The sequence below is a fragment of the Rhinolophus sinicus genome, linkage group LG03, assembly GCF_036562045.2.
Source record: "Rhinolophus sinicus isolate RSC01 linkage group LG03, ASM3656204v1, whole genome shotgun sequence".
NCBI classification, from domain to species: Eukaryota; Metazoa; Chordata; class Mammalia; order Chiroptera; family Rhinolophidae; genus Rhinolophus; species Rhinolophus sinicus.
This window is the reverse complement of record NC_133753.1, coordinates 19,288,457-19,313,239: the sequence shown is the minus strand read 5'-3', so window position 1 is coordinate 19,313,239 and position 24,783 is coordinate 19,288,457. Positions and strand designations below refer to the sequence as shown.

General features: G+C 35.9%; 1 protein-coding gene across 9 annotated transcripts in view; it reads right to left on the bottom strand.

The window, feature by feature from the left end:
* Positions 1 to 2,160: 2,160 nt before the first annotated feature.
* Positions 2,161 to 24,783, bottom strand: part of CEP128 (centrosomal protein 128) — a 343,545-nt gene continuing 320,922 nt past the window's right edge. For all 9 annotated transcript variants that reach the window (XM_074327098.1, XM_074327091.1, XM_074327093.1 and 6 more), the window contains 3 exons: positions 21,520 to 21,633; positions 10,059 to 10,167; positions 2,161 to 3,303 (listed from right to left, as the gene is read on the bottom strand). In XM_074327098.1, coding sequence (XP_074183199.1) covers positions 3,176 to 3,303; positions 10,059 to 10,167; positions 21,520 to 21,633 — 351 coding nt within the window. In that variant the 3' untranslated portion in view covers positions 2,161 to 3,175. The remainder of the gene's footprint in view (positions 3,304 to 10,058; positions 10,168 to 21,519; positions 21,634 to 24,783) is intronic.

Below are 24,783 nucleotides of genomic sequence, written 5' to 3'. Positions count from 1 at the left end.
AGAGAAAATACTGGGATGGTTTGTTTGAGGAGGGAGTGTAAGAATCTTGGAAAAGGAATCACTTCATGATCATTCACGTTCTTGGCTACCATATTATGTGTAGTTGGGTTTATAGTACAAATTGCGGATAAAAGAATTTGAGGTATTTGCCCCTTCCTAAAAAAGGGCTTGCTAAGTAAATACACCATCTAATTATATGTACAAATTTGGTCCCATGTAAAACAGTATTTGTTACTTAACTATAAGATTCAGTACAGATGAGAGAAAATGTAATAATTATTGTGATTCTAAATACATTTTACATACCAATGATCCAAGCCTCAAAATGGAAAATGTGTTTACCATAGTTGAAAGGAGAAAAATGAAAAAAAAAAAAAAAAAAGGCTTGTTTTCTTAGGTAAGTGGGCAGGCATTTTTTATCTATTAACCTTTAAATCCAGTTGCCTTCTGTGCACTATTTTGTGAAGCTACAGATTTCATCTCTCTCTTGATTAGTAAAAATGTGTAAACTCTAACAATAAGAGGAAAAGCTGGTGGTTTGGGGAAACTGGATGCCTAAGATGTTATATAACCAACTGGTTTCCAACCTTCAAATCAGACACTACTAATCAAGGAAATAATAATGACATTAGCCAATGGGAAAAACATCACGCCAGATTTCTCCCAGCTGTTTCTCCCCTCTGTGGTCCTCAGTAACTTCAATGGAAGTTTAGTGTGTTTAGGGAGAAAGATGGCCAGAAGAATCAAGATTATTAAACCGAAAAGGTCAATCTTCAAATGCAGTCTTGGACCAGGCTCGTTGCAAGAATAAGGTTTATCCCTTCCAGTGTCCCAGTGCTAAAAGCAACATGGCTGACTAGCCACAACTAATATCACACATTATCCTGCCAAAGGGGTGAGTAAAGGAAAAAAACAGTTGCTGGCTTTGAAATGTACAAATCAAGCTATTAGTGTTTCTTTAGCATTCTTTTTGATTTCCAACTCAAGCATATTGGGACTGCAAGAGATAGGAAAAATCCTCAGAGGATCGGGTCCTTGAATTTAACTCCATGCAAACACAGGGCCAAGGAATTCTGACAAAACTGTTGCTCCCAAAAAGCTGACTTTCCCTTTGAAGTTCCATATTTAAAGTCTGACACCTGCAGTCATCCAGCAGTTGCATACGGCATTCCATAATATGATATAATAGGTTTATTTTTTTTCAGATTAAGAAGGTCTTTCATAAGATCCCTGTCCATTCTGTTATAAAACCATCAGAATATGTTTGCAAGGATTTGCCAAGTAAATAATTTGAGTTACCTCAAGCTTTCAGGTCTAACTGGCCTGACATATTTCAGTTTTTTTTTCAATGACCACGGATGGGCTAAGAATGGTTTAGATCAGTTCCTAACACACAGAATGGACTACGCATGAAGTTCCTACTAGTACATGAAGGGAGAAGCTATGTAACTGTTATCTGTAGGACTTAAATAAAACCTGCTAATTCCCTCCCTTATTTTTTCCCCAGGTAGTCGTTCAGCTTCAAGGAGATACAATATTATGGTGTTGGTCAAAAGAGCAATGAAAATCCTGACAGAATTTCTTACTACCCCAAATGCTACTAGAGCGACGCAGGTTACGTGGAGCACCACGACTATGAGCCCCTCTTTCAAAACGGCCCATTTCCACTAAAACCTCACACTGTTCCTTAGCACGTGAACAGCTTGCAGTCCTGAGGTTAGACAAAACCAAACCAAACCTGTTTAATGTTGTCCAATCCAGAATTTCTCCAGCTACCCCGAGCACATCAGTCCTTTTTCAGGTAATGCCTAATGCCAAACAAACCTTGGGACGTGAACACCTGTTTGGTTTCTTTTTGCCTTTCTAGCACACGGACTGGCCTATAGCAGGGACTCAGGAAAAGGTTTTAGGAATTGAATAAGTGACAAAATGAATGCCTGTACTCTCAGAGGTTATTCAGACTGTATTATGTAATCTTGGGATATAAAACGCCTTCATCTTCTGTAGTAATCGTAGCATTAAAATTCGTGGAAAGAGAGTGCCATGTCTTCTGCATATTCAAATACAGTAAGTTGGGAGAACATATCTTGAGTGGAGAGAGGAGCATCTTTATGAAATCTGAGAAGTCTAACAAGCAAGTGTACTTCAACAAACACCAAATGTAATGCATGTTAGGAAGGTATTGCTTTATTGTCCTTGTGTCTGTGCATAATTTTTCCACCATGACCCAATGGGGATTTAGTTCCTGGATGTTGACCATTATTTAGCATTTAACACAATTCTTTCTCCACTGGTAGATTAGCAAGGAAAGAGGCTAAGTTCTGAACAACACTTGGATGTTGAAAAAAGCTGAGGTACTGAAAGTAGAAAGATAGTATCAAATTATACGAGAACTCTTGCAGAACAAATCTCATGGACACAGGAGTTTGGTACTGTGATTTCGGTCAGAGTAAACCAAAACGGTCCAGGATATGACTAAAGTGATCGCAGTTGGATATTTGGCCACAAAGAGACAAATAAATAAATTCTGCAATAAATTCTTTACAGGGCTGGCTCTTCAATTCAGATAGCATTTGTAGATTCTTTATTGCTATTAGATGTGGATGATTGGAAATAAGGTTAAGACGCTGCATGTAATAATAGGCTGCTGAGATGGTGAATGTAACGATCCTGAGCATTTATAAAGTGAACTAATATTATATTTGCATATCTCCATGACATGTTATAACACATGATAATTTATTAGGGAGAAAGCATTTTAAAAACATCAATTGTATATAAACACTCCCTGAATCTAAAGTGCTAGCAACCTCTGCCTCAAGGCGAACTCGTTTTCTCCTTTTTAGCCAGTAATTGAAAGACCTCAATTATAAATCCAAATTTTGGATGGAAAAATGTGACTGACCACACCTGAAAAAAGAAAATGCAACGTGAAAAATATCACTTTCTCTGCTGGTGTAAGTTGCTGATAAGTTAATTGTAAGTCATTCACGAGCTGATATTACTTGGATTGGTTTAACTTATCATTCGCAAGAACCAACTGTATTTCATGTTAGTGTTTGGCAATGCTGAAGAGCAGAAGCTTCGAATATGTCTGCGAGATCTTCTGGGCCGAAACTGCAACAAGGATAGATATGCTATTATTTATAAAACCCTCATGTAATTACTCAACTAATTACATTTTGCCCTTTTTGCTTTCGTATGCCTCTTTTTTGGATAGTGGACTTGTTCCCTCCATTGGTAAACTTGTGGCATCTTCCTTGATTGAAGGTGAATCGGGAGCAACTGTTCTTTTGGTAAATGCTGGTAAGGTAAAAGAAAAGAGAAAAATAAACCTAGATAAGTATAATCTCTGCACTTAAAATTTGTAAGTAATCATTGCATTTGATCTAGTTTTCTAACAGACCTTCAATGTAGGAATAAACTTAATCAGTTTATTATATTTTAAAAAAACACAAAAAAACCATATTCATGTGATTAAATTTGGGGAGGGCAGATTTGAAGTATCTTAGAGTGGAAGATGTGTGCGTTGTCAGTATATAACAGAGCACACACAGAATTTAGGAGGGCAACATCTTAAGGGCTTCCTTTTTTTACAGAATATTCTGTTACACAAAAGGAAGCTGAGAATAGATTTGCAATCTAGGTTTACTGTTATTCTACTACCTCTTACCTCTCTTCTGGGCTCCAGAAGCCTATATCCAACTATTTATGTGAAATCTTCCCACCTGAAATCCTCCCACCTGATTTCTAACCTCCGGTGTCTGCCCATCCCATACTTTTCTCCATCTTAGAAAATGATACTTTCAACTACCTAGTTTCTCAGACCTTAGACCCTTCCCTCCTTTGTGCTGCCTACTCCACTCTTCCAATGCAAGAGTAAGTTCTGACGGTTACGCCTCCAAATTCACCTGAGTTCTGCTTTGCACCACCTCCATTACCGTCACCCCAGCCCAAGCCACCATTTTCTCTTTTCCTATTTTCATCTTGTCGCCTTTTCCACACAACCAGAATTATCTTTCTAAAAGCTAAATCAGATTACTCTCCTGCGTAGCCCCTCTACCCCCACCCCACCAATGGCCTCTCAGTGAACTTAGAATAAAACCCAAACATCTGACTTTGGCTCCACTGGGACCTCGTTCTTTCTTTCTCTTTCTCTCTCACTCACTCATGCAGTGTTCCATCTCTCTAGAAAACCATACCTCTTTATTCTCCGGGTCCTTTGCACTTACTGCTCCCTTTCCCAGGGAAACTCTTCCCACCCAACTTTAACTCAGCTGGTTCTTCTTGCCATTCAGGTTTCAGCTCTGTTGTACCCTCCTCAGAAAGGCATGTCCGGATCTTTAATCTAAAGTAGCAGTTCTATTCCAGGTATCTTCTATCATTTCACCTTTACACCACCAATCACCATTTGAAATGGTTTCCTTGCATAGCACCTGTTACCTCCATGAGACAAGGTGACCTCTTCTGTCTTGTTCACTGCTGTATCCCCCAGAGCCAGAGAGCCTTGTACATAATCTTTTAGTAAATGTTGCTTGAATAACTGAATATACATAAGAGATTTTTAAGAGATAGCCAATTGGGAATTTTATAATTGCTTTCTAGAAAGCACCTAGGGAGTACCTTCTCAAATTGCAAACATCAGAACTCAATTACTTAACAATATCTGGCACCTAACTGGTCAATGAAAAGATAGTCATAAAAAAATCCCTATCATGTAAAATGAACCTATAAAATGGAGAGACAGAAAGACTGCTTTCATAGCATAAACACATCCTTTCAAAAACAACAACAAAAAATAACATTTTTTTTCACCTTATCAGTACTCCAATATTTTTGTTGCCATAAATCTTTGGCATTTTCTTCTACAAGTTTGAGGACAGACTATATATGAAGCGTCTATTCAGGGTAAGCCAGGTGGGTCCTGAAGAACAACATGGGAGTGAAAAGAGTGTGCTATTCTTGCCGTGGATAAATTATTTTTCCTGTGAGGAACTTAAACTCCCACTAAAGGCACCTCACAACACAAACTAAGTATACTAAACTCTCTCTCTCTTTTTTTTTTTACAGAAATGTAAACTGAGGTAAGGAAGTGAAATAGAGTTCTTTTTTGCAACTTTCATCATTGACTTGCTTTTCTAAGAATATCAAGTTAAATTAATATGTAAGATTCACTTCTAATGCCTATAATAATGCTTAGATAACATTTTTCATATGAAAAATCAGTCATTTCTTTTTGGGATCATTTATTTAAATACACATAATTTACAATAGTTTTAGAATTGCAGAAAATTTGCAACCTGCATTTATTTTTAAATTTTAGTGCAGAGATACCAACTCCACAAACATCAAGCATTATAACGTCAAAGGACTGGAGGTTTTGAGAAGTTGTCCGATTACTCCAGAGCTCATTCAAATCTGTTCTGGTCCTGGCCCCAGGAGTGAAGGCCCTGTGCTGGAGTGTGTTCCTTTAGCCTAAAAGGAGCTATACATGGAGACTAGTGGTCAGTCACTACTTATAAAAAGTAAAAATGACAGCTTCAAAAGCTGGCATTATGAGTCTCTCTTACTAAGCCCCCACTGTCTACAAGCTGAAGGTAATGGAATCCAAGTCTTCTAAAAGAGTGTCCTGAATCAGGGCCATAACTTCTAGCCAGCCAGGATAAATTTGGTAGTAATCATGGCTCTAAATAATGGATTTCTGTGTTCCCATTTCCAATGGTAATATAAACTTACAATTTATACATTTCTCCCCTTCTTCCTGGCAGAAGGAATCTACCTTTTCTTGAATTGACCTGAACTACACAAAGCTGACATAAATTACTACTTAAAACAAACTTTCATTAATGCTGGATCATTTCAAAGACCACAAATTATGCAGTATTTTCCCATTTCCTTTGTTTTTTCCATGGTCAGTGATTCTACGCTTTAGTTTGGTCACAGATTGACAGGGCCCCTAAGTCAGCAGAATGAACGCCTTAGCATTCACAGGATAGACAAAAGGGCCTCATCCAGTACAAATCCCAACTTGAGTAGGCAGGAGCCTGTCCTGTGGGCTCATAAACTCATGTCTGCTTCAGCACCAATAGCTATTTACTCCTCACGTCTCCATACAGGTCCAAACTACTCTAAACGCCAACCCTTAGCTTTCACGTTCCATTCAGAAGTTAGCAAGAAAATTGAACACTTGCTAGTCAGACATAAAAGCTGGAATTTTCTTAGTAACATTTTATTTTTGTAAGATTCCTTTTTAGCCAAAGTGTACATACACATATCAAATAGCACCAAAGGGCTACATAGAAAGACGGCAGTGTCTTGCTCCATCCCTCCCAATCCCACAATCCTACTCCCCAGAGCCAACCACAATCAACTCTTTTAGGTTTATTTTCTGTATTTACTTCAATTTTTGTAAATAAAAGACGCTTATATTGCTATTTTCTGATTTATCATTTTTAGACTTATCCACACCCATCCATTTCCCCTCACCCCATCCTCCCTATATAGTCACACCTGAACTTCTGGCTATGTCAATAGAGAGTATTTACATTATTATGACTATGTAAATATGGCTGACACAAACCTAATAGGTATACTATGAAAATGTTTCTTCTCTTGCTCATTTTTTCCTTTGGAGTTATTAATTGACCCATGTCTTTATTTTTGTTTTTTTAATTTGCTCTTTCTCGATGACCATCCTTAATTGTGTCTAATAGCACAATTATTTCTGCCGCATTTCTGTTAATAGTTTATTTTTCCTAAATGTTCAACTGAATCAAATAGTCTACCAGTTTTTCAAAGTTTATTTCCTAAAGACTTTCTTGATGGAATCTTTCCTTTCTTCGTTTGATATGAGAGAACCAAAGACCATGAGTGTCTTCCCAACCCAATAAGTAGCTGGAAAAGTGAATAAAACAAGACCCACAATGAGGTATAGCATCACACAACTCATTGGGGTTAAAGAGAAGATCCTAAAAGTTCCCCAGACTGAGAGTGGGAGTTAGTGATGGTGGAGAAGATCACTTCAATGGAATGGGAGTCAAAACAAAAAAGACATAAGATTTTCAACAGCAGCATTGGATTTTGGAAGACAATTGTGCAATGACTTCAGAAGGAGACATTTTCAACCTAGAATTTTATAGCCAGTCAAAGTTTCATTTACGTATGAGCGGAAAAAGTCCATTTTTGAAATATAAAGACTGAAAACATTTACCTCACTTTCTCTGATGTGCTCCCACAAAAGAAAGGACTAAAACAAGCAGAGAAAGGCATGGGATTTGAGAAACATGGGCATCAACACAGGAAGAGGGTGAAGAAACATCTCAGGATGACAGCAGTGCAACAGGTACTGACCTGTTGGGTGGGCCCCTTTTAATCTGGCCACTTCTGGCCTTTGTTCTGTTTTCTTTGTTCTCTCATCTCAATACTCTCACTGACCAGGTATTTTCTCTCTTGAACTGATTTTATAAATATCTTTTCTCTCCTATTGTCCCATTATTTTTATTTTTCTTCTACTTTGTTTGTGATTTTCTCAACTTCATTTTCCACCTTTCTTGCTTATCATATTTTAAATTTCTGAGACCTCTTATCCTGTGTTCCTTTTTCATAGCATCTTGCTCTTATTTTTAATGGATGTGATATTTTTCTCTCATGTCTTTGAGGGCGTTAATGATATTTTTAAACATCTCCTGTTCCTTGTAGTATCAATTTATGGTAGGTTCTGTTTTTCTCTATGTTGGTGTTGACATCTCTCCTTTGTAATTTTGGAGGTTTAAAAGGAGGTTAAAGAAAAATTACAGAACAATTTCTGTAACTAAGCTGAAATTGTTTGCATTACAAAAATAGAGAAGTATTCAGAGCAATCCTAATCCACTTCTAAAAATACCACATTATGAAAAAGGTATTGAAAATTCAAGGGTCATCAGAAAAGCAAATAATAATATGACTTCTAGAAATCCTATAAATCATATTATAGGATTTCTAGAAATACATTTAATTCGATCACTTAAAATGATTAACAATACGGTACCTATGATTAAATTTTTAAAAAGTATCCTTGAAAACATTTAGGTAGGTATGGGATGAAAATCATAAGACAAACTTGTCAAAAAGAACAGTAAAACATAAGGCTATGAATTAATAAATTAATTAATTTATCACTAAATTAACAAAAATGTTTATTTTTTAAGCTAAATGTTTTCAGTCAGGTTTTACAATATAGACAATAAGTATTTTTTGCCCAAATTATGTTCTCAGTAATATTTTTTTCCTATTCTTATTTATTTCCTTTTGAGCCAGGTCATTTATATAGAAACATATGGCTGCCTGTGAAGAATGTATCTTAGAGAAATGACCATAGCTAGTAGTGAAATATTACTGAGTAGAAAGCTGAACACAGTTTCTTCACTGCCTGTCATAATATTAAATAAAAGTCTAAAAAGCTTGATGTTTCCCCCTTAATGTCTTCTAACTAACTACTTTCTTCTAGGTGCCTTTTTGGGGAGCCTCATGAAAGTCATGATGGAAACATGAAACAGCAACAGAGCCCTGATGTCTGTGCTCATATCACGGTGCTGTTCATCTCCGGGCTCACGAATGCCAAATGGATAGGATACTAAGATATTTGAGGGTGCTTTGTCCCTTCCCTCCTCCTCCATTTTTATATACATCAAACAGACGTAAGGGAAATTTTCCATTGCTTAATATGAAAAATAAAAAATTTGACCTATGTGTATATTAGATTCTGAGGTACCATAACCAGCTTGAGATATGATTCATATTGAGGGGTGGCTGCCAGATTAGAATAGCAGCGGGTTTATGCAGATATATAAAATTACTCGGTTAAATGGTTAAGTCAGGAAAGAAAAAATGCTTAACTTTTGGAGTAAAATATCATGATATAGTGAAAACCAACCATTATCAGAAACTGATAAATATTTATCCAATGAATCCATAAATATAAATCAGCAAAAATGAGAGTTATCACTTTTGGATTTGACCTACTTCCTTGTGGTTTATATTGGCACTTTATAGCAACCTAGATTTTTTAAAAATAAGAGATTTAATGTACAAACTCTATGCCCATGGTAAACCAAAGTCCTAAATGATTATCTGCATAAGAATTCATTAAATAACATTTGAGTCCCAATGGCTTGGATAAAAGTGGACTTAAAAGAAAACAACTCATGCACTCAGTCATCTAATATTAACTGAGTATTCACCATGTGCCAAGGAGTACGCAGGATGCTGAGGAACCAGTGGTGTACAACACAGACTCCGCTCCCATCATCATGGAGGTCACTCTTTGATGAAGAGAAGAATCAGTGGAAAAAATCTCACTCAAACAACAAGTGACTCCAGAATTATTCTGAGAAGGGTTTTAAAGAAAAATTGTAACACATTGTAGGGACTCATAACAGAAACCATACTTAAAACTGTAATTTGTGAAGGATTATTTAGGGGCATTACATACGAGCTGCAACTTGAAGACTTAAGTATAGTAGGGAAGGCAAGGGGGTAGATGGTGGTAGATAGTGTCCTGGATCAACACACTATACTTTGTTGATGTGAATGATGTTTTATTAATATTTACAGTGTATTCATAGGATGAAAGCTAGCCTGTGGTCATACTGATATCCTTATTCTTTGCACAAGAGTATATATTTCTGAATAGTTCTATGCAAAAATTTTCCATGTTTCGATTATTTGAATTTTATTATAATACCATCTAATGTCCTTTGCCCAATCATCCACAATTACCAGCGAACTCCACACACACACAAAATTTGCTTAGTTAAGATTATTACCTTGGGTGATTCATTTTAAGTTTTTTATGATAAGGCTAAGGTCTACAAAGAAGGGATTCCATATGTATTTTTAGTAAATTGGGTAATATTGTAAATGTACTTGGGTGGCATTATTTGTATGATTCATAATGAAATTTTTTCCAAACTCATAACATGAATATTATCATGTACTGGCCTTACATTGAATTGAATTTTTCCATGAGTTGCATTTTCTCAAATCCAATTTTAAAACTGGTATAGGACTTCATTACTTACAGTTCAAGTGTGAAAATCGCGGACTAGACAGGAAGCGACCATGATCCTGCCAAGAGGATGAGTGATCTAACCCATGAGCATGGGAACTTTCGGCAAAGGTTTTGTCACCCTACAAAAGATAGCACAGCATTTCAGTTCTCTGATTACAAAATGTAAGAATTGGGATTCATTTAAATGTGCTGAAAGTGAAATTGAACCTCACTATACAAGTTGTTATACCATAATTTACTACAATTACAATCCCTTATTAAAAAATAAAATCTGTGCATGTTACAGAAAATATGAAATGAGAAGGAAATGACCCATAACCTTAATAGCATGACATATTTATTTCCAGTCTTTTTTCCCTGTGGGTAGGATTTGTAAACATTGCTGTAAAACTTTGTGTTCTTCATGTATTTACATTAATACTACATTTTAAAAGTCATTTTATTATCCTAACCTTTAGCTTATGTGTTACACATATACTAGCTAGTGAATTACTACACTTAGCTAGCATAGCATGCTTTTCTGAGCGTTTTGGTGGTTTCTAGTGTTTTACTCCTATAAATAACATGGTGAGAAATATCTTTAAATATATAACCTTTTCCATATTTAGGACTATTCCTTAGGTAGACAAATTCTTAGGTGGAATTCCGGGTTAATAAAAATAATATGATGTTTTTAAATACTTTTAGCCAAATTGCGTTCCGTAATGATTATACTAATCCTCTTCCTCATTCAATGCATATTTAATACATAAATAAAAATGAACACAGAAAAGGTCCCTCTCCTCATGGATTATATGGATGTGTCCTTTTCCCCTAATGTTAGCTGAAAATAGGAATTATAACTTCAAATAATTTTACTAATTAGATTAAAAATAGATGCTTTAATCTACTTTTCTATGAGAGTGAAGTTGCAATTTTTTTCTCTTGAATGTTTTCTAATTATTTACACAATTCGTTTTTTCTTTCAGTCATTCATTCAACAATAATTTATTGAGCACTATGTTCTGGATAAAGAAAAAAACAAAACATTGAGGTACACGGTCATGAAATCTTCAGGCGTGCAGGAGAGAAAGGCATTATACAAACTACACAAAAATCATAATGTAATGAAAAACAATGATAAGAGGAAATAATAGAACAAACTAAAATTAGATTTGCAGTCCAGAGAAGGCCTCTCCGGGAGGTGCCATTTAAAGCAATGTTTCAATGCTGAGTAAAACCAATGACTCAGCCAGGCAAAATCGTATGGGAAGAGGGTGGGAAAGTTGGAGATAATGGGGAGCAGGAAACAGTGGTCTAGGAATGATGTTCCAGACTCTTGCAAAGGTGCTGAGGTAAGAAAGAGTTTGGTGTGTGTGAAGAACTGAGGGAAGGCCCTGTGGCTTAGGAACACTGAGCCTGGTGGAAGTGGTTACAGTGAGATCCAGAGGTAGGATTTGGATTTGGGATTATTTTTCCTTAAGTGCATCAGGCGGCAATCAAGGATCTTAAGGAGAGGAATGACGCTATGATTTATGTTTCTCAAAGATTACTCTGGTCTCTTTGTGGAGAGCAGACTGGCGTGGCACAGTGTTAAATGGAAATACCAGCTAAAAGACTGTAACTGAGGATAACTGTGGGGTCAGGGGAGAGGAAGAGATCAAGAATACTGCCAAAGATTCTAGACAAAACAATTGCGGGTTAGAGAGCCCAAACAGACTCTTCAAAACATGGCTCCCACATGCAATAGGGCCTCAGAACATGACAATTCGACAAACTTAATTATTCTCTATACTAAGTACCAAGCTTATATTTTATTTCTGTCACATATATACTATGCAAATGCAAAAGAAAGGCCAAAAAGAACATGTTATAAAAACTTGTAAAAGGCCTATTTACTCTGAGTTAAAAGCATGGACAATATCCTCAGATGGTTCAAGATCATTAGACTTCAGTTACCAAAAGGGAGTTCAAGTCTATTTAAGATGAAGGCCCTGAGGTTTTTAACTAAGTGGTTTATAGTTTTCACTAATTATGGGGAAGGATTTCATAAGAAACTGGAAGTCACTCACTATAGAACTTTTGGGAAGAAAAGGATTTATATTGTGTCCCAAGTGTATTTCAATGGTTACTTTAGAATGAGCTGACCTGGGGCAACCAGAGGCAGGGCAATGGGACTGGTTATTCTAGTTCAGATGTGAAATCCTAAAGGCTTGGGTGAAGTTGCAAAATGCACAAATGGAAAGAAGCATTATGTTCTCACACAATACTAGAATTCTTCATTTAATCATGGGTTTTATATAAAGCATGGCAGAAAAAAGCATAACAAATGGTTTCCCGCTAAAAGTTGCTTTGATGATTATGAGCCAGTAGAAGAAAGGAAAAATTAAGGGAAAGCAAACACACTCACATTTTGCCCACTGACACCTGAACTGAGACAAGCAGTGAGAGGACAGAAGTGGAGATGTAGGATTGGGCGTTGCTGAATGAAACAGATGGTACAATTACAGCCTCAAAACGTGCCTACCAGAGGAAAGACGAAGTACACAAAGATATTCAAATTGTATTCATTCTTACCAAAGGGCATGGTTTTAAATTTCTAAAACAAAATCAACTGGCATTAAAGCATAAGCTATATCTTTTCTGTTCACAGAGAAATAATAATTTATCTTTTTAATTATAAAACAAGCTTCTTGGCACATGATGGTTAAAATATGGCACTGACATATTTCATTCTTAGCAAACTTGGAAAATACATAAAAAATTAAGAAGAAAATAAATAATCTAACAAATTAAAAACAAACTTATTAACCTAATTTAACAGTACATTTTTTTCCATTGCTCATTTGTAAACACTTTTTTATACTGAGATCACCATTTGTTGACAATTTTGTTTTCTACTTTTTTCATGTAATATTATATATGGGAATTTTCTCTATCATTATCACTATGGTTAACTGTAGTTTATTTTACTAATCTCCTGTTGTTAGAAATTTAAGGTTGATTCCTTTTTTTTTCTATTATAAACATTTGATAAACATATTGGAGCATAAAGCTTTTCCATATTTTGAATTTATTAACTTAGCATAGATTCCTAGAAGTAGAATTACTGGGTGACACATTTTAAGGCTGTTTATTTATATCCATATCATCTAAATTATCAAATTATTTGACAGAGTTGTTCATAATATTTCCTAATTATCCTTTAAATGTCTATAGAAGTTCTAGTAATATCCCTCTTTCATCCCTAATATTGGTAATTTGTATTTTCTCCTTTTCCTAATCAATCTGAAGAAGGTTTTAAATTTTATAAATCTTTTCAAAAATCCTGGTTTTGGTTTCATCCTGTTCTTCTGCTTTTTACTTCACTGATCTCTGCTCTTTATTATTTCCTTGCTTTTACTTAATTTACGTTTGATTTACTCTTCATTTTCTAGTTTCTTAAGGTGGAAACTTGGATTACCTATTTGACACTTTTCTTCTTTTGTAATATACACACTTAATGTTACAAATTTCCCTGTGAGCACTGTTTATCCGAATCGAACAAATTTTGATAAACTGCACTTTTATTTGCATAGAGTTAAAATATTTTCTAATTTTTCTTTTGAGTTCTGCCTTGACCCACCCATGGGATATTTAGGAGTATGTTATTTAGTTTCTAAATATTTGAGAATTTTCCAGATATCTTTCTGTTACTGATTTCTACTTTCATTCCATTGTGGTTAGACAACGTATTTTGTATAATTTCAATCATCTTAAATTTATTGAGATTTGTTTTATCGCCCAGAATGTAGTCTATTTTGGAGAATGTTTGATGTGTGTAATCAACTGTTGTTGGGTGGAGTAGTCTATAAACGTCAGGTCTAGTTGGCTAATAGTGTTAAGTCTTCTATATCCTTACTGATTTTCTGCCTACTGTTTTATCAATTACTGAAAGAAAAATGTTGAAATCTCCAACTATAATTATGGATTTGTCTATTTTTTCCTTAATGTTCTACCACTTTTTGCTTCACATTTTTTGACACACTGTTAATAGATGCATAAAATTTAGGACTTAAATTTTAAAATTTAAAATTGTGGACTTTTTCAATCACTCACATTTCTTTTTCTTCACATACAGAAAATGAGGAGGCTTAACTCTGATATGTCTTTAAATTCCAACATTTTATAAGTCTTCAAAAGACTGTAATAATCCCCCATATTACCCTGAAATGTAACTAATAAAATGAACTCTAAAGGAAAACCCTAAAAGAAAAATTATTTCACAATTCTTTGAACAATCAAGATACCAGAAGATGAAAAAAAAAAAAATACCTTCATGTCCTACAATCGTATATTGATATTTAATTTGTGGTATTTCTATATAAGTAAATTTTACAAGGTGACCATAAGATGAACATTTTAAAAATAATTTCTACTATCTTTTAATCAAATACTTAAATATTAAAAAGCATTTGTTAAAAAGGAAGATTATTTGCAATGTTAGTAATCCTAGCTTTTGCTTTTTTACCAATTCTTATAGCCTTAGCACACAGCCCTATTTTTATTGCTGTCTTAAGCCTCAACAAGCTAGTTAGCCAGAATTCCCTGCAAAAATTCCACTGGGTGAAGGGACTTGCATTTTCTAATATTTTCCCTGGGTTTCTTCCACTTCTCTTTCATAACCCACATTGTAATTGGTTTCTTAAAAGCTGTTCCAACCTGACTAAAATGTCTTTGCTAAACTGATCTCTAATGATTAATATTTAATGACGCCCACCAAGTATTTTTCTCTCAGGAATATTATAAGTTCAAAGTTTATAAGACAAATGATACATTTAATTTTAATTTATCCAACCCTTCCCCTGGAGAGAAGGAAAAAACACTCATGTGTTTCTGAATCTGTGGCAGAAATGTTTTCCAGAATCTGTCTCTACACTAACAATGTACTGTCCCTCCATCTCTTCCCTGCTCTTAATTCCCAGTTCTCCATCAGTGCTTTAAAAAGCTTAACCTCTTCCTCAGTAAATTTTAATCCTATTTGAAGGATAAATGTGGGCACATAGTTTACTTAAAGCCTGCCCTCTATATCTCAATCTGCATGGCTACTATTTTAGCTTTTAACATCCATGAAGATGAGGCTTTTATTCTGTCTGTCTAGCTTCCTATAGACCCAATCCCTCTAGTCCAAAATTTAGCACCATGCCATTTGCTTTAAGGAACTGAAAAATGGTCATATATGATCATTTCTTGACCAAAGTGCAGAAGTGAAAATTTGCTATGGTGGAAGATGGGAAATAGGAGACTTCCACTACCAGAGTCTCAGTTTCTGCATGTAAAAAAAATGAGGATGCGGGACAAGATCATCTCTACGTCCTCTCAGCATTAACATTTTATGATTCTAATCTATCTGGACAGAACCACTAAACAACCAGTACTTCTAACTAGGCCAACTCTCTTTACCACAGGAAATCCAAATGTACTTATAAACAATACTTATAAACACTCATCCACAGATGAACAGACTCATGAAAATACTGTGCTAGATCAGGCCATTTGATAAATTTATCTTTATTCAATTGATATTTTATTGTATGAAATTTAATATTCCTAGCAATTGACTAATGAAAAAGATCCCACTCAGTATTTTTTAACCTACTTCAGACTTGGCTCTGTATGACTTTAATCCATTTTCAGGACCCCAATCTACTCACAGTGGATACAAATTTGCCTTAAACAAGGAGATTCAAAAGAATGTGCCACTGACTTAAGAAATAAGGCAAAGATGTTTTAATGATGGTGCCTCATTGGACTTAATGCTTATTCTCTTAAAGTGACTTTTTGGAAGAAAATAATGATTGTTTGGGTATGTTATAATATGTTTAAAAAAAAAAAACCAAAAAACTAATAAGACGTTTACTTGGCATTCTTTGTTTTTAGTGTCGAGAATTTTGAATTTGAGTGCTCAAAAATGGTATTTTTATACATGAATTTCTTCACAATCTTTCCTTTTTAAATGCTCTTGTTGAGTAAATTATCAGGCAGGGTGAAGGCATGTGGCTTGTTAAGGGAACTGGGTTTGGCAGAATAAGGCTCAAGCAGCTTAAAAAATTAATTCCTAAATAAGCACTTTCGATCCATTGTTATTTTCAGATTTTATAACAAAGAAAAATCCCAACTCATTTGGAAACCTTTTGTTTAACTTTTAAAACATCAAGATGAAATCAACTGGTTAAATATTATGGCTGGCAAGTTAGTCGTGATTATTTCAAAGGAATAAAAATCTCTTCAGATTTCAGCATGATTTGGTTGCCTACACGTTTTCATATGTGTCATCTAAACGTTACTGTAATTACATTTTTGTTAGAATTCCAGAATGGCTGAAGCTAGAAAAAAAATGTTCACTCATGAGTGTAACATGCATATGTGTATTCTGTGCATTCTGGAGTCAAAGACAAGGCAGACAGTGTCTACTCTCAAAAGTCATACAGTCCACGAGAAAAGCATGTCCCAAATTTCAGTATTCGCCTATAGTTATACTTTCTATTTTATGTTACTTTACAGATTAGCCTTGTACCCTAAGTCTCTATATAGGAGAGAAAATTGGTTTGGGTTGGGGGAAGCATGCAGCTATATTTGCAAAGCAGTTCAATATATGATTTCTTATCAAAGCATGGAAAGAGGTGCTTATAAATGAGATAATTGGGGTATTACGGGGTTAAAGCTCCCTCAAATCCCCCCATGGTTGCCACTACTGTTCCCAAGCAATATTTGTAAAATTACCTGAATAATGCACTAGTGATACATTTTAATAGTCATTAAATAAAAAGCACTTATAATCTTGACTTGCACCAGTAGTTATGCGTAGCATGCTTTTGAAGCTACTATTGTAAGGATTTAAGGTACGGACAGAAATACCTGACCTATGAGAGAAAGTCTAACAGCCATTAATTGCTCTGGGCAAAGTATTAACAAACCACAAAGAGAGTCAAGGAGGGAAAAACAGTTTCCAGGAGAAAAGCATGTAATCAATACCATACACATGTTTACATTGAACAAATATGACAAAGGGCTTCGGCAAACTCCGCTTTCATAAACTGTGTCAAAAGCCATTATCAACACTTTCTCACCCACCCCATCTTATCCTGTAAAACATGTGCTTCTTTAAAAAAAAGTTACACATTAACTCTTCAGTTACAAATAAAAAAAATCACGATTTTTCCTTTCAGGAGGAGGAAAGACGGGAACAAAACATGCCTCCTGTGATTTTATTAAAGAATCCATTGCTAATTAAAACCATATGTTTAGTATAGGTGGAGAGCAAAAAGTGCAGGTAGCAAATGAGGGTTTCTTAAAGAAAACCATGCTCCTTTGTGAATTCAGACTAGCAATGCTGTGCTATTGGCTGACTTCTGAACATTCTGTTCTACGTGAAACAGCTGGGACAGCAAGGGAGACTCTGTCCTACAGAAACCCAATAAGGCCTGATGAAGGCGAGGCCGTGAAATGCTCCTGTAGTGTACACAGAGACAGAGAAAAGGTTGTGTCAGATTTGGCTTTGATTTGAATTCTAAATATAAACTTGTAGATCAGACTTTGTCAGTTAACTCGGTCTGCTTAGTACAATATATTACATTATGTCCTCGGGAATTGTGGACGTTGGTCCTGCTGAAAAACCTCAAAATCTGATCATTTTGGGTTTGGTGACCACCATGATAGGAAAAGCAGGAGAAGATCTAGTCTGGATTGAAAGAGAACCTGATTTGTACACTTCCTGCTAACCCTCCCCACCACCAGCGGGGCGACCATGCTGGATGTCTCACTGCCTTCCTACATCAGCAACAGCATGAGAGAAGCCAGTCGCCAATGTGCTTCTGCTATTCCAACAGTGATATGTCTGTCAATAGCATACGGTCAGGGTTCCACAACTGTAATGCTCATAGCGACTCTTCCAGAGACGTGTGGATACGACACTTCCCTGTACCTTGTCACCACACCTCTTTTCAAAAGACTTTGGGGCATCTTTCTTTTCTCTGAAATCCCACTGCAGTCTATTGAGGCCTCTCTAATAGCATTTATCCCTTTTTCGTTTCCACTACAGTTGTTTGTGTGGAGGCTTTGAATTCCTAAGGACTGGTAATGACTTTTCTTGTTGTGCCATTCTCTTTAGCCCCTAGCAGAGTGCCTGTGTAGAGTAGAAACTCAATAAATGTTTGTTGAATGTTATATGAAAACAACAACAGCAAATATGAATATCCTACGATTAGAATGGAAGTTCCAAAAAGGCAGGGATCTTTGTTTATTTTGTTCAGAATCCCATGCGTCTAGTAAATTCCTGGCACATGGCTGATGCTCAATGAATGTTTGTTGAATGAGTGTATAAGCATTAAGACTTTCCAAAGAGCTTGAGCAGTATTTATTTGATTGGTAAATAACGAAGAGGAAATATTTTACCTATGAGCAAAGGAAAAAAGACTAGACAGGTAATTTCTCCTTTCTCTAGACCAGGGATTGGCAAACGTTGTCTGTAGAGGGCCAGAGAGTAGATATATTAGGCTTTTTGAGCCATATGGTTTCTGTTGCAACTACCCAATTCTACTGTTGGGTGTGAAAGCAGCCACAGACAAGATGGGAATAAAGGAATGTAGCTGTATTCCAATAAAACTTTATCTACAAAAGCAATTGTCAGGCAAGAATTGGCCCATAGGTGGTTGTTTGCTGACTCTTGTTCTAATCTGTAGGGATTAAGACAAATTAATAACCGTTTCCTCCTGGAAGACCATGCCTTTGGCATCTGTAGAGCTCTGTATCCTCACGTCTAACAGGTAGTACAGGGCTTTGCAATACGGTAGCTGCACAGTATATGTTTGTTGAATTAAACTAAATCCTACAGTAACTGATTTCCTAGAACCGCTTTTTAGTAGAATCAATGAATTCAAGTCCCTGCCCTGTGCCTATTCTTTGAACTTTGTCCTAGAGAAACATGTGGAAGTTAAGAGCTGTTGAAATAATGTCTTATGAAAGGGGGACAGCTTCTCTTTTGATTGAAAGAGTCCCAGTGCCTCTTATTTGAAGCATTGTCTACAGAATGTCAATGATTAACTGGCGGTAGCTCTTCTGATTATCCATGAAGCAAGAAATGACCAATTTTCTCCCTGCCCATCTGAGCTCAAGCTTCCTTTGAAACTGCCTCCCCTGTCAGTCTTTTTAAATAAATAATTTTCATAAAAAGCATAGAAGTAAATGATCATTGGTATCTACAATCAGCAAAAATGTGCTCCCACATTTTCCTCTCCAACGACTACAAAACATGTGATATCCTCATGAGTTGCGTGTTAGATCACTGCACTGTTTCAGGCCAGACACATGTCACATATGCATCACTGAAATGGGTCAATATTTTAAAATGCTTAAGTGGTATTGATGTGCAACACGTCATCATAAAATGTGCTTTGTGGCCCTTTCCTATACTTGCACTATCTATTTGCAAACCTTCTTTCTCATTTTGCTAAGTGTTGGCCTCACTTACAAACCAGGCCTGATTTTCTCTTCAGCTGCAAATGTAATTTTAAAGAGGACTCCAATGAGATTACTTGCTGAACATGTTAAACATTCATAGCTTTGCCATATGCTGTTATGGAAATTGCACTGATTTATATCAATTTGGGTGCTACTAGATAGCACTGATTCACCTGATATCAAATCTGTTTTGGGAAATGATGTTTTAAATGTTTCATTTGCATCTAGACCTCTGTTGAACTAAGAGGCATGTAATGTGTTTATGTATTTTTTGGAGACAACTGACTTTTACATTTTAAAAATATAATCCTACATTCGGTGACTGTTAGAAAAATTAAAGTGCAGGAGGCCCAAATTTACACTGTAATAGTCTAGTGGTCAAGGACATAGATGACTGAAGCCAGGCAGATTTAGGTTTTTATCCTGATACAACTGTTTAATTGCTCTATAACCCTGCTTTCTTGAACGGTAAAAGAGGAAAAATAATGGTGCCAACCTGACAGGTAGCTGTGAAGCTTAAATGAGATAACGAACGCAATGAAGCATGCGACACCTACAAAAAGAGCAATTTCATGTGATTGGCTCGATACTGAGTAGCTATTATTATTAGCTATTGTTGTCTAAACCTTGTATTTCCATTTCAGGTTAGCAGCCCCCCATGAGTGATAGAGAAATGCATGTGCATATGGGCCTGATGGGCATGAGGGAAGATGATTAGTAAACTTAAAATTTGCTATACGAAACAACAAGGTTATAATCCATAATATCAACCTACAGAAAACAAAGGTGAAAAGGCACAAAGTCACAGGATGCCCTCTCACAATAAGGCTATCAATAACATGGTGTAATTGTGTTAAGTTTTGGTCGGAATGGGGGAAGTGGAGTGCTCATTTTAAGCACACTAGTGAGGGCTTATGGAAATGAACACAGTCTTTACATCCACTGAGCATTCTATCCAATTACATTCAGAGGAGGGAAAAGCTTCTTAGAAATAATTACATTTGGCTGTAATACGTGAACATACACAGTGTAATGAATATTCACACATACTGAAGTTTTTAAGAATATCAGAAAGCCAGAAGAGCCTTTAGGGTTTTTTTTTTCCTTCTAAATTGACTTAGAGTGTACATTCGAATATAGATGGAGTCTCTCTAGCTCAGTGTTCGCAATGGGGCTCCATTGTGCCCTCAAGGGGACATTTAGCAGTGTCTGGAGATATTTTCTGGTGCCACAACTTGGCATGGGGGATGCTCCTGGCATCTAATGAATAGACTCTAAGGATGCTGCTAATTATCCCACAATGCATAGAATAGCCTCAACAACCAGGAATTACCTGGCCCACATGTTAGGAATGCCAAGGCCACAAAACCCTGCTCTAGGCTAAGAACTGCTCAGGGTCAAATGTGGTTTTAATCATCCACACCCAAGTGCAACTTGGGGAGACTGAGGGAATGGTGGGCTTTTTGTCAATAGGGTCAAATCTTCCCAGTGTCCTGTGTTGGTTACACCCTAATGAATCATAAACTGAAATAGTAGTATGGAGTTTATATCCTCAGGAAAAGAATAACTATAAATGCCAAGACTATAGTTTATAAAGTACTATATGTTACTTGACCTGCTGAGGACTTCAGCACCAAGAGTAGCTGGACTTACGCAGAGAAGAGAGAAATCATTCACAATAAGCCTGTAACCAACCAAGAGACCAGGGGTTTCCTAGCTCAGGATTTCTTAAGATCATCAATTCCTATGGACAAACAACATACAAGCAACAGTAGCACAAACTTAAAGGTTAGTTCCCAGGTAAAGAGTTATAGGTACTATCTTTGGATTTTTATTCTCTTCTCCCACAAAATTGGAAATCTATTTCATATATTGAAGAATATCTTTTCTTTCACAAGTACTCTTACACGAACCCTGCAGGGGTTGCTTAGAAGGTTGTAGCCATAAACATGAATAATGCTCAAAGACTGAAAAATATACATAAAGGACATTACCTTGAAGCTTTTGATTCGGTACTTGGGGTCATCTCGGCATTGCTGAAGGGACTCTCTATGAACTCTGTATTTGGAATATCTCCCATCAATTCTCTGGGATAAACTGTGGGAATCCTGGAAAAACAACAAAGTGTCAATGAAAAAAAATCAGTACTTGAAATTAGAATAAGAAAGTATTGATATGTAGATAATAAATGATAACAGGAGTTGAGAGAGATATTTAGGGGAATCATAGGTCCGTAAGGGTAAAGAAGAAAACAATCACTTTGGATGCTACTATAAAAATGACATAGGGTCCCATATTGGTTATTTACATTCTTTTTACAACTAGTCTCTATGCCAATCTGAAATGATTGGCACCTTTTACTTGAGGGAAAAACGTTCAATTAACAGTAAGTTCTCCAAAGATGGTCATTAATGACATACCATTTTTGGAATTGTGTACTGTCACTTGTAGTAGTATTTGGCATCAAAATAGTCTTTTTGTAGGAAAAAAAAAAAAAAAAAAAAAAAAAAAGAGGACTATTGCCTGTAAAACTAGAGCAATTTTTCTTCACTAACTCTTAAATAACATTCTGCTTTTTAACTATTATATCCTGTAGATTTTTAAACTTAAGGATATCTCATCTGACCTCAAAGGCATTAAAAGATTCAGGTAAAAAGTAATTACGAAAGCAAAATTTCCAGGGCCAGTCTTCCTTCCTTCCTTCCTCCCTCCTTTCTTCCTTTCCTCCCTCCCTCCTTCCTTCTTTCCTTCCCTCCTTTCTTTCTATTTTTCCTTCATTTTGGGGGGGAGAGGATGGGACATAACAAACAGTCACTATAGCCATTTCTTTAGCCATTTCTATTATGAATTAGAAATTAAAATAAAATGAAGGTAACTGATTTTTGTATGTAAGAAAAACCATCTATGGGATTTAGTTTCCCCAAATAGTTCCCAGAACCTTACTGAAAGGTCAAGCTAGGAGTATTACAGTAGAATTCCAAAGTTCTCACTTTTACATTAAACAACAACAAAAACAAAACAAAAAACACACCCTACAAAACCCAGAGAAGTTAAGAATGAATTGCCCAAGGTTAGGTAATCTGTGGTGGATTGGACTTGGAAGACAATGGTATTCCCTCTCCACCATAATAAACATATAATGTTTAAATGTGAGATTGTACAGCTGATTGTAGAAATGAGGTTAGAAAAATGAGAGAGACTATGACACGTTTACAGAAGAATGAAGTCGAGACTATTTAAATAGGATGAGATTCATATTCATACTTAGAATCATAGATGGTAGTATTAAGATAACTGCTAGTGATGCCAGTGTGAGTGGGAACCATAGAGAAAATGTTCAAGTCTCTCGTTTTATAGATGAGGAGATATCCCCAGAGATATTAAGTCATTTCATCTGGTACATGAACTTGGACCAGAACTTAGGTCTTTGGACTCTCGTTCACAGCACACTGATTTTTAGAGTTTTAGGGACCTGGAAAATATAATCTACATCTAATGATCTAAAGGCTTTATGTATTTTTATTAAGACTCTGTCTCATTATTTTCACTAAATGGATTAAATGAGCTCTTTTTAATCGTATAGATGGCTTCAGAGTACATATACAATGGGTTTCAAGCTAGAGGCAGCAGGGCAAAGGAGCTGGGCTCTGCGGTTAATACACAGGCTTAGCTCCCAGCACCAGCTTACATACTCCATGCTTCAGTTTCCTCAGCTGTAACAAGGGGTCAAATACCCGCCCCCTACCCCAGTCTATAGGGTATCTCTGAGGATTTCGAAAAATGTAAAGCACTTAGCTACTGCCTGCCACATAGCAGCGCATAACACTTGCTAATGAACTCCTTTACATTTTAAAGCTAAAGGTTTCAATTTTAATGACTACTATCAGAAAGTACAATTCTAAACTTTGCAAAATATTGTCCTTAAAAATTTTACTAAGGCGTCTTCATATGTGAGTGTGTGTGCATATATATATGTATATATATATATATATATATATATATGACCTGCAAATAATCATTAGCCTATATAAAGGAAATAACAACAATTTAAAAAACCCTTTTGGTAATAGTGGAAAATAAAACTTTAAAGTTGTACTTATGAATATTCAGTTCAGTGTATGCCACTGGGGAAAAAGTGAGCTGTCACTAAAGGTGAAACTTTATATTTTTATGCTGGCATAGAGAGGCTTCTGTTTCTCAGTGACAAATGCGACCTGTTTCCAACACCCTCTCTTCTGTGCCCTTCACTCACTCAGATGACTTCTGCTAGCCACAGAGAAAAAGGTGGAAAGAATATAAGTGTAACATATTCCTTACTATCCACAGTGGGTAATAAAAAGGTGAGTAGAAATCACATCTTTGTGGACACTGGTTTCATAATTCTTTGATGGGGATTTATACAGCAAATATCAAATCATGAGAAAGAATTGAAAAGTTACTCAAATATACTACAAACACTTGGTTTTGTTCTATTTGTGATAGTCTGGATGTCTGGATGTGTCAGCTCAATCCTGGATCCCACCCAAAAATGTGTAATTACGAACTACCAAAATATGCTTAATGAAAGGTAATTTCAAGATAGTGTAGACCTTGACAGCCTCATCATATCAGTGCCACCAATAAATCAATATGGCATAGTCAGGCTATATTTCCTATTTATTATACCCTCAAAGAATATGTTAGATTTAAACAGAACCTAAATATAACATAAGTTATATTTTAAAGCCAATGTGAAATGAGGTTAAAAGCTTTTCAAGAGAACTCTCACCATTATTAGCTTCAGCCTTACAAGGTCAAGAAACTACAAACTGCTAAAATTGTCCATTATATATGCATCCCCAAAGGATATGTAAAGACGTTCTCTGGCCTGGTCCTGGTCTGGCAGGACTGGGCGCCAGGGTTATTTGCTCTGTATCGCTCCTCTATGAGGAACTTAAGCAAAATTACAGGAGGTAAATCCTCACATGCAATTAATTGGATTGCTAATGAAATGCTTTGTTGTTAGAGTTCTATCAATAAATGGCAGGGGATATAAAATCTAAAACTCTATGTGGATTTCAATTCATATATCACAGTATAGGGACAACCTGCACATGATAGTATCTCTTAAACAAACAATACTCTGGAAATTTGCCATTAAAAGAAAAGATAATTCATAAATTAAAATTGTTTATCAAAAAAGTTAGCTATTGTCAATATAATGTGTAACCTGTTTTAATTCTTCGCTATTTCTAAATGATTGCTAAAGCTTTAGGGGG